This window comes from Grammomys surdaster, unplaced genomic scaffold, assembly GCF_004785775.1.
Source record: "Grammomys surdaster isolate TR1022 unplaced genomic scaffold, NIH_TR_1.0 372, whole genome shotgun sequence".
Taxonomy (NCBI): Eukaryota; Metazoa; Chordata; class Mammalia; order Rodentia; family Muridae; genus Grammomys; species Grammomys surdaster.
Window position 1 is genome coordinate 7,924,395 of NW_021604791.1, and position 14,754 is coordinate 7,939,148.

General features: G+C 48.7%; 1 protein-coding gene across 1 annotated transcript; it reads right to left on the reverse strand.

Moving 5' to 3' along the window:
• Positions 1 to 8,114: 8,114 nt before the first annotated feature.
• On the reverse strand, positions 8,115 to 10,437 carry Gsx2 (GS homeobox 2). The gene is made up of 2 exons (XM_028780822.1): positions 9,693 to 10,437; positions 8,115 to 9,038 (listed from the first exon to the last, which is right to left on the reverse strand). The coding sequence occupies exons 1-2, from the start codon at positions 10,270 to 10,272 to the stop codon at positions 8,698 to 8,700; spliced, it is 921 nt and encodes a 306-aa protein (XP_028636655.1). The 5' UTR covers positions 10,273 to 10,437; the 3' UTR covers positions 8,115 to 8,697.
• Positions 10,438 to 14,754: the final 4,317 nt, after the last annotated feature.

Below are 14,754 nucleotides of genomic sequence, written 5' to 3' on the forward strand. Positions count from 1 at the left end.
ATAAGCACCACCCCACCCCACCCCCGCTCCGCCTCGCCCCGCCCTCTCAGGTTGTTAGGTCACTGGGCGAGCCACTCATTCTTTCAGCAGGGAAGGAAGCCGGTGGTGAAACCCTGCAAGATATTGCAGGTTACCGCATAAAATCAATGCAATCCACCAACGTAGGATCTTAGGACTCCAACAAGTGAAGAGCGGGCTGGGAGGAAGTCTAGATGGGTAAACGGCCAACGCTAAAGTAGGTTAAGAACCGTACTTATTTAGAAACAAACATTTCTCTCCTGGGGAGGGATGTTGGCAAAATGAACCAACAGGACGTGTGATGTGAACCGTCCCTCCTCAGTATCTTCGTGGAAGCTGGTGCGTAACACCAACCAACTCTGTCCCGGTGCCCTGGCGAGGCCTGAGACGCCTGGTTCCTGCTCAGGCAGGGGACCGTGACGTTTCGGTGGAGCTAGCTGCGGACTTGGAAGCTGGGCACCGACAGACGTCCTGTCCATCCGAGACTTGGGATTTGCCCGGCCTGGCTCAACTCTCCTGGAGTTGTTGACACCATTCAGAAGACTGGTCTCCAGGCAAGAGAGGCTTTCCACGTGGGCAGAGGCGCTGTCGTTCAGGTGGCAAGGATCCAAGGCGGAGCCTTCTTCCCCTCGGGGTCCACCCATCGCCCCTCCCCAGTCCCAACCCCGAAAAGGACACAGACACAAAAAAACTTTTGCCACACTATTAATATATTCTGGTTTCCTCCCACTTTCCCAATGGGCTACCAGCTGCAGAACTCCTGAATAGAAAGCTTAATTGTGCTTTGTCATGCAGAGTACCTCGATTTTCTATAGAAGGTTACAAAGGGCCATTTGAAGTGTTTCTTTCTGGTCTAATAGTGAGTCATTTGCATAGGGCACCTCTGCGCCTGCCAGACCCAGGTAGCTGCGCTGACGCTCCGGGGGCCCGAGATAACAAAACTGCCCGCCGTTTCCAAGGGGCGCCCCGCGGGCCTCGCGCCCCGCTTCCCCCCCCTCCCCTCGGGCTTTTCTCTCAATTCCCAAGGGTCACTGCCAGCCCCAGCAGCTGATCTGGACGCGAAGCTGGAGGCCAGCAGGGCGCGGCTGACCTCGGAGCGGCCTCGGGCCACCCTAGGCCCTAGGAGCTTCCCCGGCGCCTATTCTAGACTCAGCCTTTCAAACCCAAGAGTTCTTCCTACAGGTCCCAAGATTTCCCTGGAGGCAGAGTCCTCTAGCATTTGCCTTCTGCCTACAAACCAGAGGAGATGCCGAAGGAACTGGAAGCCGATCTCGAGTTAGAGACCAGGCAGTTCTCTTGGTTGATTGGCAGGGCTGCCTACAGACTATCTTTTCTCGTTGCTTGTTTTGACACTTCAAATCCAGGTCTACGTGACATAGAAAGCTAATACAATTCTAATTTCATTGTTAATCTTATTTCATTCCAGTATAGGTTTTTACCCTCACACCTGCATGGCAGGGTGTAATTCCATTAATAAAAAAAAATCACGCGCCGGGCGGTGGTGGCGCACGCCTTTAATCCCAGCACTCGGGAGGCAGAGGCAGGCGGATTTCTGAGTTCGAGGCCAGCCTGGTCTACAGAGTGAATTCCAGGACAGCCCGGGCTATACAGAGAAACCCTGTCTCGAAAAAACCAAAAAAAAAAAAAAAAAAAAAAAAAAAAAAAAAAAATCACCATATTCATTGCATGTCTTTTCCCCGATGATATATTGTGAGCAGTGTGAGTTGGAAAAAGCCATTTATTCCCACCGTGAATGAGCCTGCATGGGGCGGGAGCTTCACCTGCCCCTCAGTCAATTAGGAATGTATCGAAAAGTCTAGCAGAAAACGAGTTAAATTAACCGTTCGCTAATTTCCTTGTGTCCTTCCTACATAATCCTCCCTTTTCAGCTTGCCCAGAAAGTACCACATGTTGCAAGGTTCAAATAGTGCCTAATGAAACAGTGACTAAACGCTTCTCCCTCCAGCGCCACGGACCGAGGAGCCCTTTCGCCGGCCTTCAAAGCCCACCCGGTCTCCTGTCTCGGTTTCTACGTCTTAACAATAAAATAGAAAGTTTTTTTTTAATTTCCTTGGCAGAAACAAAACGACAAAAATATTTAAACTCCCAGTAACTCTCGATCCAAGGATCCAGACAGTGAAACTGCCCCACCCATTGCCAGGCCAGGGACCTAGCGGGATTCCAAAATGCCTCGGACTCAAATGAGGTCCGCAGCACCTGCGTCTTTGCTTTCATGCCATCGGTGTAGGACTGGGTACCAGTTAGGAAACTTGAGCTAAAGCCAGGGTGGATTCAATGGGAAGAAAAGAGAGGAACGGGGGAGGGGAGAGAGAAATAGTGGAGAGAGAAAGAGAAAAGGAAGAGGGGGAAGAGAAGAGAGATGCAGAGAGACAAAAAAAAACCACAGGGATAGAAACACAGGGAGACAGACAGAGAGGCAGAAACGGAGGAGGAATAGGAGGAGGAAGGGGAGGAGGAGTAGGAAGAGGAGGAGGAGAAAACATCGAAAAGCAAGTTAAAAGAGAAGCAGGCCTACAGACAGACAATAAACACACAGTCCTGTCTAAACCCCCTCCTTCCAGCATAATGAGGAGGACCATTCACTCAGGATTTCTCTGGCCTGGGCCATATTGATAATTTCAGGTCAGCCCTGGGCCTCAGAACGAGACCTTCTCTTAAAACAACAACAAACCTAACTCCAGCTCCCTTCTCCCAAGTTAAAACCAGTTCCTAGTTTAAGCTTCTCAAAGCCAGTTGAAGCCTTGAGATGCCTAGTAACTAATCGTGGTCATTAATTAGGAAGGAAAAGGGGAGGTGGCTTGCTGCTGCTTGACCCCAAATAATTTAAATTAGGCTTTGTGAAGGTGGTCTCTTAAAGCAGCTCTCCCCCCTCCTTCCCATTCTTTTTTCTGCAAGCTCTTAAAAATTTCCATTATAATCCCCAACGGTGCGGGGCGGGCGGTGCTGCGTGCTCTCCCTCGCACTTCCCAGCAAACTGAGGCCAAGCTGGCCGCAGCTCTCAGAGTCGCCGGCTGCACTTGGGCCGGGAGCTCTTTCCCATCGCGACAACTCCCACCTGTCTTCGCCCACCCCTGTCCCTGCACCTGCTGTGGGTTGTTTCTCCCAGAACTTCAGAAATCACGTAGCTGCCCAGGAATTAGTCTCGCTACAGTGCCCAAGAGTTAAAGAGTCTCTCTCTCTCTCTCTCTCTCTCTCTCTCTCTCTCTCTCTCTCTCTCTCTCTCTCTCTCTTTCTCGTTCTCTCTCTGTTTCTCTCTGTTTGTCCTTCCATCTCTCTAACTGGGTGTATGTGTGTGTCCATCTCTGTCAGTCTGTTTCTCTCTCTCTCTCTCTCTCTCTCTCTCTCTCTCTCCCTTCCTCCTCTCTTCTTCCCTGCCTCTCTCCTTCCTTTCCTCCTCTCGCTCTCTCCCCTCTCAGTTTCCCCCTCTCTTTATAGACTGAAGTCCCGTATTTGAAATGGTGCCGCTAATACAAAGTCATCAAAGCACCATGGTTCTTGTCTTAAAGTGACAGCTTGCTTTATGGAGCTGTTTTAAATACTCTCCCTCCTTTTCAATGTCTCTCTATCCATCTTTGTCTGCTCTTCAGAAATGAGGACAATATAAAGCCAGGCCTGGCGAGCTCCCCACGCTGGGCCTGGGCAGTGCCAACCTCCGCCTTCAAGCAGATTGAAATTGTCACTGCTTCATTAATCTGAAACTAGTTACTTTCCTAGGCACACAGCACACACTTCCGATCTGTCCAGATTCTCCGAGGGGAGCCCTCGCCCCCTTTCTATGTTTGGCGCTGGGAAAGCTCAACAAAGATACATTTGGGTTCAAGAAAACAGCGCTCAGGTGGGAGACTTAATGACATCAGTACATCAAAGCAGAACAAAATTCTGTTTTTAGAGATGATGGGGCCCCCAGAATTTTGGAGAATGCACTTGAACCTAAAAAGTCAGGGTTACCTATCTACAATAGAGCGCCGTTAGGGACTTTGAGGTTTCACGGGCTATGGGTTTCCTTTCTCACTTTCAGGCTTCTTCTTCTTCGGAAGTTGGATTGTTACTGTTTCTTTTTGTGTCTCATCTGAGCGCTCATTCAACTCTGTTCCTAAAACATAGATCCAAGTTCTCACGCTTCTGCCTGGCCCAAATGCAGCTTGTCCTACCAGTATCAGACTCTGGAGATCCAGAGCTTCTGGCTGTGCTTGGATTTCTCCTGTCATCTGAGCTCCTGATTTCTCCAAACCTCCCCCATTAACAAAGACAATACAAAAGACTCCTTTGCCTTTCTTGTTTCCAGCTGTCTTAGAATAGCAAGTTTTCGGATTTCATTCTATCTAATTTAAGAAAGAGGCATCTGTGGGCATTTTTTTTTCTAAAAAGAGCTCAATTTCAGTAATGTGAGCCTAAAGATTTATAAAATAGATTTATATTAAATTATGTTAATAGAAGCCTAGTAAATGCACCAATTAATTGCACGGGGGAAAAATGTTCCCTCTTAAAAGGTCTGTCACCTTAACAGGTACATTCAAAGATTCTCTGTGAATAATGAAAATTGGAACAATTGCTTTGATGCACAGAGCTGCATTCATCCTCTGGGACAGCCTTCTGTTTGGGGAAGATGGGAGGAGCCCCTTTTAGAGAAGTGATTGCTCCTTTAAACCCAATTTCCTCTAGCAAATGGGTTCAATTGCAAGTGTCATTCTCTCCCTCCCATTAAGAGTGGGCTGGCTGGCGCTCCTGTCCCAGAATTCTCCTCCCTCTCACCTCAGTCTTTCCCTCAAGTCCTCGCCTTCCTCAAGGGCGTCTTTCAAGGAGCAGGGCCTGCAAAAAAGGACAGAAACTTGTTTTTAAAGAGCTAGATTTGGAGCTCATGGTTCTAGCCCCAGCAAGGTATAACCCAGGTGACATCAGCACTCTGTAAAGATGAGGGAAGAGATTGTCCTTAGCTACAAAGATAGTTTGTAGTCAGCATAAACTAGTGATGCTGTATTTTAAAAGGAAAAGAAAAAAGAAAGCTAAAAATTAAAAAAAAAAACAGTATTCTTCTATCTATTTGTCTTGACTTTCCATTTACAACACCACTACTACTCAGTTCTCTCTGCCTTCCCCCATCTGGCCGTGTGCGTGTGTGTGCGTGTGTGTGTGTGTGTGTGTGTGTGTGTGTGCACGCACACACACCTCTCTCTCTGGCATCTGGCACATAAGCACACATGTATGATACCTGCATTACTGCATATATGTGAACACAGAATTCCCTGTGCCATGACTGTTTTCATGTTGCCCTACCACCTTTCTAGCAATTGTCTGACAAGTTAAATAAACACAATCCTAATCAGATATAATTCGGTAGAAGTGGGCTCAAGAAGTGGGGGGGGGGGGGTCAGAGAAGGCCAGAAGTGGAAGATTACCCTTCCCTGAATTTCATTTCTATTTGGGAAAAGAAATAGCAAGAAAAGAGGCATTGATGCATAATTCAAACCAAACCAGTTCAGAATTAGAACTCCAGAGAAGAAAGGTCTACTGGCTCCAGTGTCCCCATTACCTGGGCCTCTGACACTCCAAAAATAAGTTGTTGGGTTCCTTTTGCCAGTGATTGCAATTGAGAAGCCTTGCCTGGGGAGACAAGTTCTATCAACCATTTGGCCTAGAGCAAGTGTTGGTTACTGGGTGGGAGAGTAGCAGGGGGAAGGTTGATGCTTGTCCTTGCCTGACCTTCTGTCCTTGAGCCAGGCACAAGGTGAAAGTCATCTTCCCTTTACTCTGAAACTCTCAGCTACCTAGGGTTCTGCAGGTTAGACACAACACCAATGGTTTTCACTGACATCTTTTTAGTCAAAAAAGTTTTCAGTTTCTACTACAAGTTTTCATCTCTCTTCCTGGCTGTGTTTAAGGATTATGATTGGCTGTGCTCTGGATAAAGACTGTTTGGTGGGTTTCAAGTGGGACATAAGGAAAGTCCAAGATTGCCCAGTACACATTGTCCACACTGGTTCCCAGTGTCTTAAACTGTCTCCAGTGCACCCAAGGGGTCATGACTTGATCTGAAGATTATTGGCAGACTATTTTTGTGCTTGAGTCTAGGGTCGGAGAGTTGACTTAAAGGTTCTTAACCTAATATGGACAGCCAGATGCTAGATTCTGGAAATGTTATTCTGAAACATGAAAAAAATCTTAACTGGAGTGGGTTTGGGGGGTCTGAGTGGGAGGGGGTAGGTAGGGGTTGAAGAAGATATCAGACCTATCCTAGTTGGGTAGAACTGGTGTTCCCTTGCTAAAGTGACAGAAACTGCAGACTTCTTTGAGAGTTTTAGAGAACCTTTATTTTAATCAGAGAACATCCAAGATCTACTCAAGTATCTTTGATCGAATCTTTTTGTCTCTGGGAGAGCAACCTTGGGAATTTCCTTGAAGATGGAAGCTGGAGAGCATCTTAGAGGTAAGTCCCCAGTCAGGACAGCAGTGCTAGCTCACTCTCCTCTCACCAGTGGGGGAGCCAGGCTCTGCACAGCTCTGGGAGTGGCAAGCACATGACTCAGATCTGGCCACAGGCTAGGGGCTGAGATCCATACGGGCGGGCGACAGACCTAGGTGTGAGCCAGACTCAAGCACAGGGCAGTGGGAGCTGACAAGGGTGTGCATAGGTAGTCTGCCCGTGCCTCAGAAGAGGCTTTGCTTTGGGCTGGAGTGGGCAGCGAGGCAACCTGCTTACTTGTAAAGGAAGTACTCTCTTTAAAAGCCCGTTCTTAGACCCTGCAAACATCTTTCCTCCCACTGGCCTTTGGCCATTGCTGCTGTTGCTTAGGAAAAAGAGAGATTGGTTTTTAGGAAATGCAGCAAACCCGATCCCCTCCCAGCCAATAGGACACCCCTCCCCCCCAACCCCTGCCTCCGTCCCCTGGTATGAGAGGCACAGATATCCAGGCTTGGGGCAACAGTATAAAAGCAGGACCAACCCTCCATACAAAGCAGCTCACAGGTCCCCATTGGCTAGGACACTGTGGTCCTTCCTCCTGCCTGCCTGGTGCCCTACAGGGGTTTGAAAATGATCTTGTTCCTGAAGTTCTGAGCAGTGCTAACTGTTTGTGACTTGAGCCTATTGGATGACATCTTTATATAAATAGTCAGGAATCCCACTGGTGGGTGTCATTGGTACTCAGAAACTCCTCTCTCCCACAGACACAGATCCAGATTGAGACACCTACCTATCCCAGGTGATCTTGCTGAGAAAAGGGTAATCGGCTAGCAGGAATGAACTCCTGGGCACAATGAGGTTAAGTAGACCAACTAACAACAGCAGAAATAGTAAACCAAGTCTGCTCCCAGAAGAGAGTATTACTCTAAGATATCTTTTGGGCTCTTTTGGATATATGAGATTGTAAATGTTTAGAAAAGTCTCTGTTCCTGGCTTTGTGTGACCTGGGCACTGAGGACATCCAGCTAACTCCGAGTTAGAGAAGCCACCAAGCCCATTGAAGTTTCCAGTCCTGTGTAGAAGTCATCTGTAAGTTTCCTCACCCTGACTTGTTTGGTGAACTAAAAACTATTCCTAGTATGTGAATTGCTTCACAGGGTTCAGGTTTTTAGTACTGAGCGAGGTGAGAGACCAGATAGGAGGAAGACAAAGTGCCAGAGAAATAAATAGTGGGTTTGGGGCTAAGAGTGAGTGCAAGTAAACACTGGCTGTAGGCCGAGCATGGGCGGCAAAAGCAGGTGAATGTCTGAGTGGAAAGCAACCTTGGGCTACAAAGTCTGAGCCCCGGTTCAAACAAATAAAAGGGAAACATTGTGGGTGTGTGATTTTTCCCTCTACTACATATGAGGTTTCTTGGGTGTTCTTCCACCCTGTGTTATGCAAGCTGGGCTGTCACCTGTTTTTTGAAAGAAGCACTAGCTGGTGGGTCACCTCAAATGAGGACTGAATTTTTTTTTTTTGGTAAGAAGTTTCTCTTACCCATAAAACCTTTAATTCCAAGTTCCATCAGCTGAGTGACCCCCATTAAATTGCAGTCAGTATTTAACCTCCAAGTCCTTACTCCAGGACTGTCTCTAGATACGGTGTGAGGGGGTGGGGGTAGGGGACAAGTACCACGAATTAAAAACATTTATTTCGTTTCATTTATTTAAATAAATATAAATATGTATTTTATATAAAACTATTCACATACAAAGGGACTTCCAGAGACTTGGATTTAGAACTCTCCTCCATGAAAATTTTCAGAAAACAAGACCTACGGAGTTTAACTCTCTATATTAATGACAACTTCAATTATTTCATTTTAAAACAACAACAAAAACAATGAAAATCCCCTGTTCTCTTCAAGTTCTGAAAAGACAGGGTGGCAAATGACACGCGGCTTCAACCAATGCCCCCCCCACAGTGTTAAACTTAAATCAACCCTGTTTTTTCCTGTTATGTGAGACTGATTAGAACTCTAGATTATTTACATTAAAAAAAAAGCAAACAAGCCAAAAACCAATCCGTAACTGAGTGGAGTCCCAGATGAAGAGAAGCTAGCTTCAAAATCGGCCCAGCAGTGAATTCCCTGGACTTTTCAGAGTTTCTTTTCCAGATGGGATAAGGGCAATGAACTAGAACTTTGGTCCCTGTGCTGACGGGGAAGAGGGGGCCGGGGTACCGAGAGTAGGTAGCTGGAGAAGGAGCCTCCACCTTTACAAGGGGGAAATCTCCTTGTCTTCGTTAGCCGAGGCTGGGGACAAGGAGTCCTCGTCCTCCGAGCGCGCATAGTGAGCCTGACTACCCACGCACTTGCAGCTTGCGTGATTGTTCCTCGAAGCGCCTTTCCCCTCCTTCTTGTGCTTCACACGACGGTTCTGAAACCAGATTTTCACTTGCTTCTCTGACAGGTTCAGGTAGGTCGCGATCTCGATTCTCCGGAGTCGAGACAGGTACATATTGGAAGAGAATTCTCGCTCCAGCTCCAGGAGCTGCGTGCTAGTAAATGCTGTCCTCATCCTTTTGCCGTTGGGTACCTGGCTGGTATCGGAGCCTCCTGCGGACCCGAAAGAGAGCAGAGAGGTGAGACGCAGAAAAAGAGACCCCACGCTACTTGACAACCCTTGGAAAGAAAGGGTCTCCAGAACCCATTCTAACCCAACCCACCCAAGCTGGTCCCTGGTTCGCATTCCGCGGCCTGTCTGGAAGTGAGACAGGCGTTCGTGAGAATTAAGGCCTTTAATGACCTGGATTTTAAGTTAAAGGACTTCAGTGGAACTTGCACCTGCTGCTTTCTCTGTCCACTCGTCCGCCGTCTTCCGTCGGCCTAGCAAAGCGAACCAGCTAGCAGCCTCAGCCAAAGGCATAGATAGACACCCTTTGACCAACCTAGAAGCTAAGATCCCATACAGAAGTTCAAACACATCCATGCAAAGTCTCAGTCAGTTTAACCTCCTATTTCTCTGAAGTCCTGATCCAGGTCCCCAAAGCCCAGAGGACGCACGACATTTGTGCACCTGTAGAGCTAAGTGCACGAGGTCTCGCCAAGAGGTTGATTTCTTAACTTCCACCTCCGTGGAATTTCTGGGGAAGATCTCAACAGTTCCACAAAAGATCCCACCTTCCTCCACACTCCGCCCCTGGGCTCCCACCTCCTTCCCTGACGGCGCAAAGTTTGTTTCCCCGGAGGCGCGCAGGGACCCTGCCCTACCCATGGTGAGGCAGTGGAATCTCCGTGGGTCGGACACGTTGTACGTAGTGGCGGCGCAGACAGGTGCGTGGTGCTGCGGGTGTCCCAGGGCTGCTGCTGCCGCAGCCGCCGCCGCCGCCGCCGCAGCGGCCGCCGCTGCAGCCGAGCCGGGCTGCTGGGGCTGGTGATGGTGATGGTGGTGCTGAGGCGGGTGGTGGTGATGGTGTGCGTGGCTCACCCGTGGGCAAAACTGCGCGTCCCCAGGACCCGGAGAGAACTGGCTCTTGAGCAAAGGTAGGGCGCCAGTGCCTCCAGCCACCCCGCCGCCCGCCACCGCAGCCCCTGCGGTCCCGGTAGCTCCGCCACCGGCTCCTGCGGGCGGGCGAGAGGAGTGCAGGTGCGAGGTGACGCAAAGCGGGCACACGCAGAAAGCGCCGCTTTTGCGGGACGGACAGCCAGGCCCGGACACTGACATCACCAACGGGGACGGCATGCCCAGCGGGATGAAGAAATCCGGCCCTGGGTGCGATTCCGGCAGCGAGGGTGCGGGCCGCGAGGAGTCTTTGATGATAAGTGAGTCCACGTAGAAGGAGCGCGACATGTCGACGGGGGATGAATGGCTTGTCCTGCGGGCCGCTGCGTCCCCTCCTCTCTTTCTGTGATCTGAGCTCTGTCTGTCCTTAGAGCTGGGCGTATGCGAGCGGTCAAGCCCTTGGGGATGCTGAGATGTCTGGGACTCGAACAAAGGGGTCCCTGGAGAGGGTTGGTCCTCACGTCCCCCGCCCGGAGCCCCAGCTCCAGGATTTTATAGCCCCCACTTCAGCACGTGATGCTGCGGAGTACCGCTCAGCTCAGGCTCCTCGGCAGCTCCCCACCCTCGGGATAGGCTGCCCGAGTCACAACAGAAGCGGAGGAGGGGGTTGGGGGGAGAGGCAGGGAAGAGCGAGGGGGAGGGGGAGACTTCGCTAAGTGTAGGGTCTGTTAATTTTGCTAGGGGATCGATCTCCTCTCCCTTCTTCACTCTTTAGGCAGAAAAGCTCAGCGATCCAGCCTGTGCCTACCTTCCTCCCTTGCTTGGGCCTCTGTCCAACGCTTCACTGTCACACGCGGCACCAGGTGGAGACCTCCAAGCCATTTTCATTGAGACAACCAATGCAACCCTGGCTGCGCAGTAAAGCCTGAGACTTCTGCTCTGGACCAGGGTATGTGGCCTTGGAGTGGAGGTCGGCCTGGTCTAAACGCTCACCACATTCAGATTTGCCCTTGCTCCTCATCCTTTAGACTTGGCCAAGGTCATTCTGGTGGTCCATACTGGATGAATCTGGCAGGTAACTATTCAGCTTAGAAACCAAGCGTTCCAAGCTACATCGTTCTCAACTGCCTTTGTATTTGGTGTTCTCTTGAGGTCACTCAGACCAATGAGCCTTCCTTGTACATCTTTCTAATCACTAGCTCCGCCTTCTGCAAAGAAGGACTCAAGAGTCACCCCTTTCTTATTTCTAGCAGTTACATAGTTTCCAAGCCCAACCTCCGCTAAACTCCACCGGGAACCTTTTGGAGAAGACCATATACCAGCTCTCCCAGAGGCAGGAGCTGGAGAAGGCCTTTGGTCTAAGTGATTTCCTGCTAACACCGCCTCACCCTTCTCAATACGGATGCTTTTTGCATCTTTACATCCTAAAATGAAAGAAGGGGATACGGCTAAGTGGCAGAATCCTTCTTGTACTTGTAAGGAGTGGTTTGGGAGCAGAACTACCTTTGGTGGCTCAGGAGGACTTGTGCACCTACCTGCTAGGTGGCTGCCATCTAAATGGCTTTGGAGTAAGTCAGAGAAACAGAGGTGACTGCAGTCTCTCACCCTGTCTTTTTACCAAAATGGCTAACTTCAAGTGTGAACTTGCAACAGCATTGGTTAACTTAAAGACCAAGGGCAGGGAACACCAGCTGAAGGCTCAAGGTTCTCCGTCCTGTCTTTCTCTTCCCCTTCCCATCTCTGTGGCCACCCCTCTCTTGCCTGCTGGAAGTGTATAATTGGGTTGTAGGGATGCCCCGCTCTAGGGAGCCCAGGATTTATGGATGGCAATTAAAGTTTTATGAATTGCAGCTGAGGCTGGTTATTGAGCTATTTGAATGTGATTAGAATTCAATTAGAAAGTGGTTAGTGGACGGTGGGTCTCCAGAGTGTAAACAGACAGCTATTCCAGAAATGTGCTAATCCAACATCTTGTGACAACAATTAAGGAGTCTCGGGGCTGAGCACGGGGTCCGCTCACTTGTAACTACTTTTGCCTTGCAAGGTTTGCCTAGACAGCTTTCGAAGATGCTCATTTTCATCCAGCCCACATAGCCCAGCCCGGCTCTAACCAACCTTCTTTCTCCATCTACTGGGGAAGACCAGACAGCTCCTGCCTTCCTTAACACCAGGAAATGTCTCTGGAGCTCAACAACTGAGAGAGGCTTGGGTCAGGTTATTATTTATTTTTAAAGATTTATTTAAATAATGAGGGTTTTGTATGTATGTATGTATGTATGTATGTATGTTTGTATGTATGTATGTGTATGTATCTATGTATGTGGACACATTTGTGCCTGGTATAATCAGAGGCCAGAGGGTATCAGATCCCCTAGAACTTGGTTGTGAGTCATCATATGGGTACTGGGAACCAAACCCAGGTCCTCTTCAAGAGAGCAACAAGTGCCCTTAGTTGACTGAGCTATTTCTCCAGCCAAGGGCTATGTAAGGCCTATATTGCTCAATGGGTTCAATACATTGATGCCTTGAGAAACTAGCCTTTTACTCTTTCTTTCTCCGGCTAGGTAGGTTATCTACAGTCTTCTGGGGCCGGTGCTTGCATGACAGTTCTCTCCGTGGCTTCTGGTGCGCTTCCAAGAATTGTTCTGTTAATGTTCTGGAAATGGTGTTCCTAGACAAACCCATTCATTTTAGGGACTCTGAGTCAGACAGCTTACATCTTATTTGGTTTATAGGTTGGACTGTGGATGCATTCAATGTCCACAGTCAAGGGATCTTGAGAGAGGTGGCCGGGGGACTTGGAGAGAGAGGGTGCAGATGGCTGCCTTCAGGGGGACACTTCAGGCCAGGTCAGGCTGAGCCTGAGAGTGGAACTGTGTCTGAGATTTGTTCACCAAAATCCTTCACTAATTGCTTAGACCCACCAAGAACAAATATTTGGGGGCTGTATCCCCTCCCATCACCTCTGTTCTTTCTTTTCTCCAGTCCTCTACATCTGTCCTCTTCCTCCCTTTTCTTCCAGAAGTCAGCTCCACCCCTGTCGCCTACCCACTCCCCAAGCCAGCCCACCCTCCACAGCCTGGGCAGAGTTGTAACCCTTGCCCCGGGAGCAGTACTGCAAACTGTTCAGAGCAAAGGGGGACCCCATGTTGGGCTTTCTCCCAAACAGGCCGATAGTCTGGCAACACATGTCCACAGCGCTTGGCCCAGTGCTCAGTTTTATTTCTCAGTGATTCTGTCTGATAAAATTTCATTGTCCATTAAGTAAGCCCTAAAATGAGGGCTCTTATGAGCCTATAATGAGCTCTAATTGCCAGGACTCGGGGAGCCACGTGGAAGGATTTATTCGGTATTAAGCAGTCGGGTACAGAGTACAGGCTGTTACCTTAGCCATTACTTTCATAATTCAAGGAGAAAATTAGTTCTTTTAAGGGGAGGAGGAGACCTTTGCTTCCTTCTCTTTTGCTGAGGATGGTCAGGGCTGGCTTCCTCTTACTTGAGGTAGGAGGCAGTGCCACAAACACAAAGGTAACAAAATTGCTTTTCCCTGTTCCAAGACAGAGCATCTTCATCCTGCCTTCTAATTAGAAAAGAAAAAAAAAAATCCAAGCAGCTGTAAAAAGAACAACAGTGCCTTCCTGCCACCCGGCTCTGAGGCTGGGTTCCATCCAGCTCAGCCTAAAGACTTGAACACTTGGATTCTAGGTTTCAAATGGTTTTATAGTAACACTCCACCCCCCCTGCCTGCCCCACTGCCTGTGATGGAACCTGACACAAACCTCACATTCCTCTCTCAATTTTCTTTCTTTTTCAACTTCCTTTCATGGGCAAAGTGGCATGGCTTTTTCGTCAGGCCCCAGTGTTCTGACCTGTTGATGTGCTTAACCGTTCGCTTTTTATTTTCAGGCATAACTCCCACTTTGTGCCCCCTCTGTCTCCCCTTCAAAGTACTCCCCCCTCCAATCCTCAGCCACCACCCCCCACACTCCCGGTTTAGCATTGGCCTCTATAGTTCTTCAGCTACCAACTCTAGCTGGGAGCAGGACTGGACAGCCGGGGAGTCGGCTGGGCTGCCTCGGATTTATTTGCTCCTGTTACATTGATTTCATATTAGTTTCCAAAGCGATGAATGATCTCAAAGCTGGGTTTTGTTAGCCGAACACAAACAGGAGACAGGACTTACTTGCCCCCAGCCCCCTTTAATGAGGTCATTATCAAAGCGTGAACAAGTCTATGAATGTTTTATTGAAAGCGCATCGTTAACTTGTATCCATCCTTTTCTCCAAGTGGCATTGTGGTAGTGCTGTCTGTGGCACATCTTACCCGATATAGCCCGAGATTTCCCCATTCTCTGTAACCAGGCAACCCTTTCTGAATACCCAAAAATTGAAAAGAACCGCTTAGTCTTCAAGAAAGTCCTCAATAATAGTGGAAAAGAACAAAGATCCAGGAGACAACAAAATGCCACAGGGGTGACTTTTCATGAGCAATTATCTCTCATTAATCAGAAGAACAGCTGCAATATTAATTTTCTCTCTTTCTTCCTCTCTTTTCACAGTCCTCAACATTTGAATAATCATAAATTTTGATTTTATGAAGGAGTCACGTTTTCAGGGGCTGGAGGAAAGCAGCTACCTAGGTGAAGACAAGGAGAAAATGCTCTCCGTTTATTTTTTTTGTTGTTGTTGTTTGGGTAAAAGCTGTCAGCAGAGCAAAACTAAAAAAATAAAATAAAATAAAATACAAGAAAAATGCCAACCCCCACATACTCCTGGACTGCTGCTGAGAACCAGGACCACTTTCCTCTACGCCTCCTCCCTGCCAGGACCT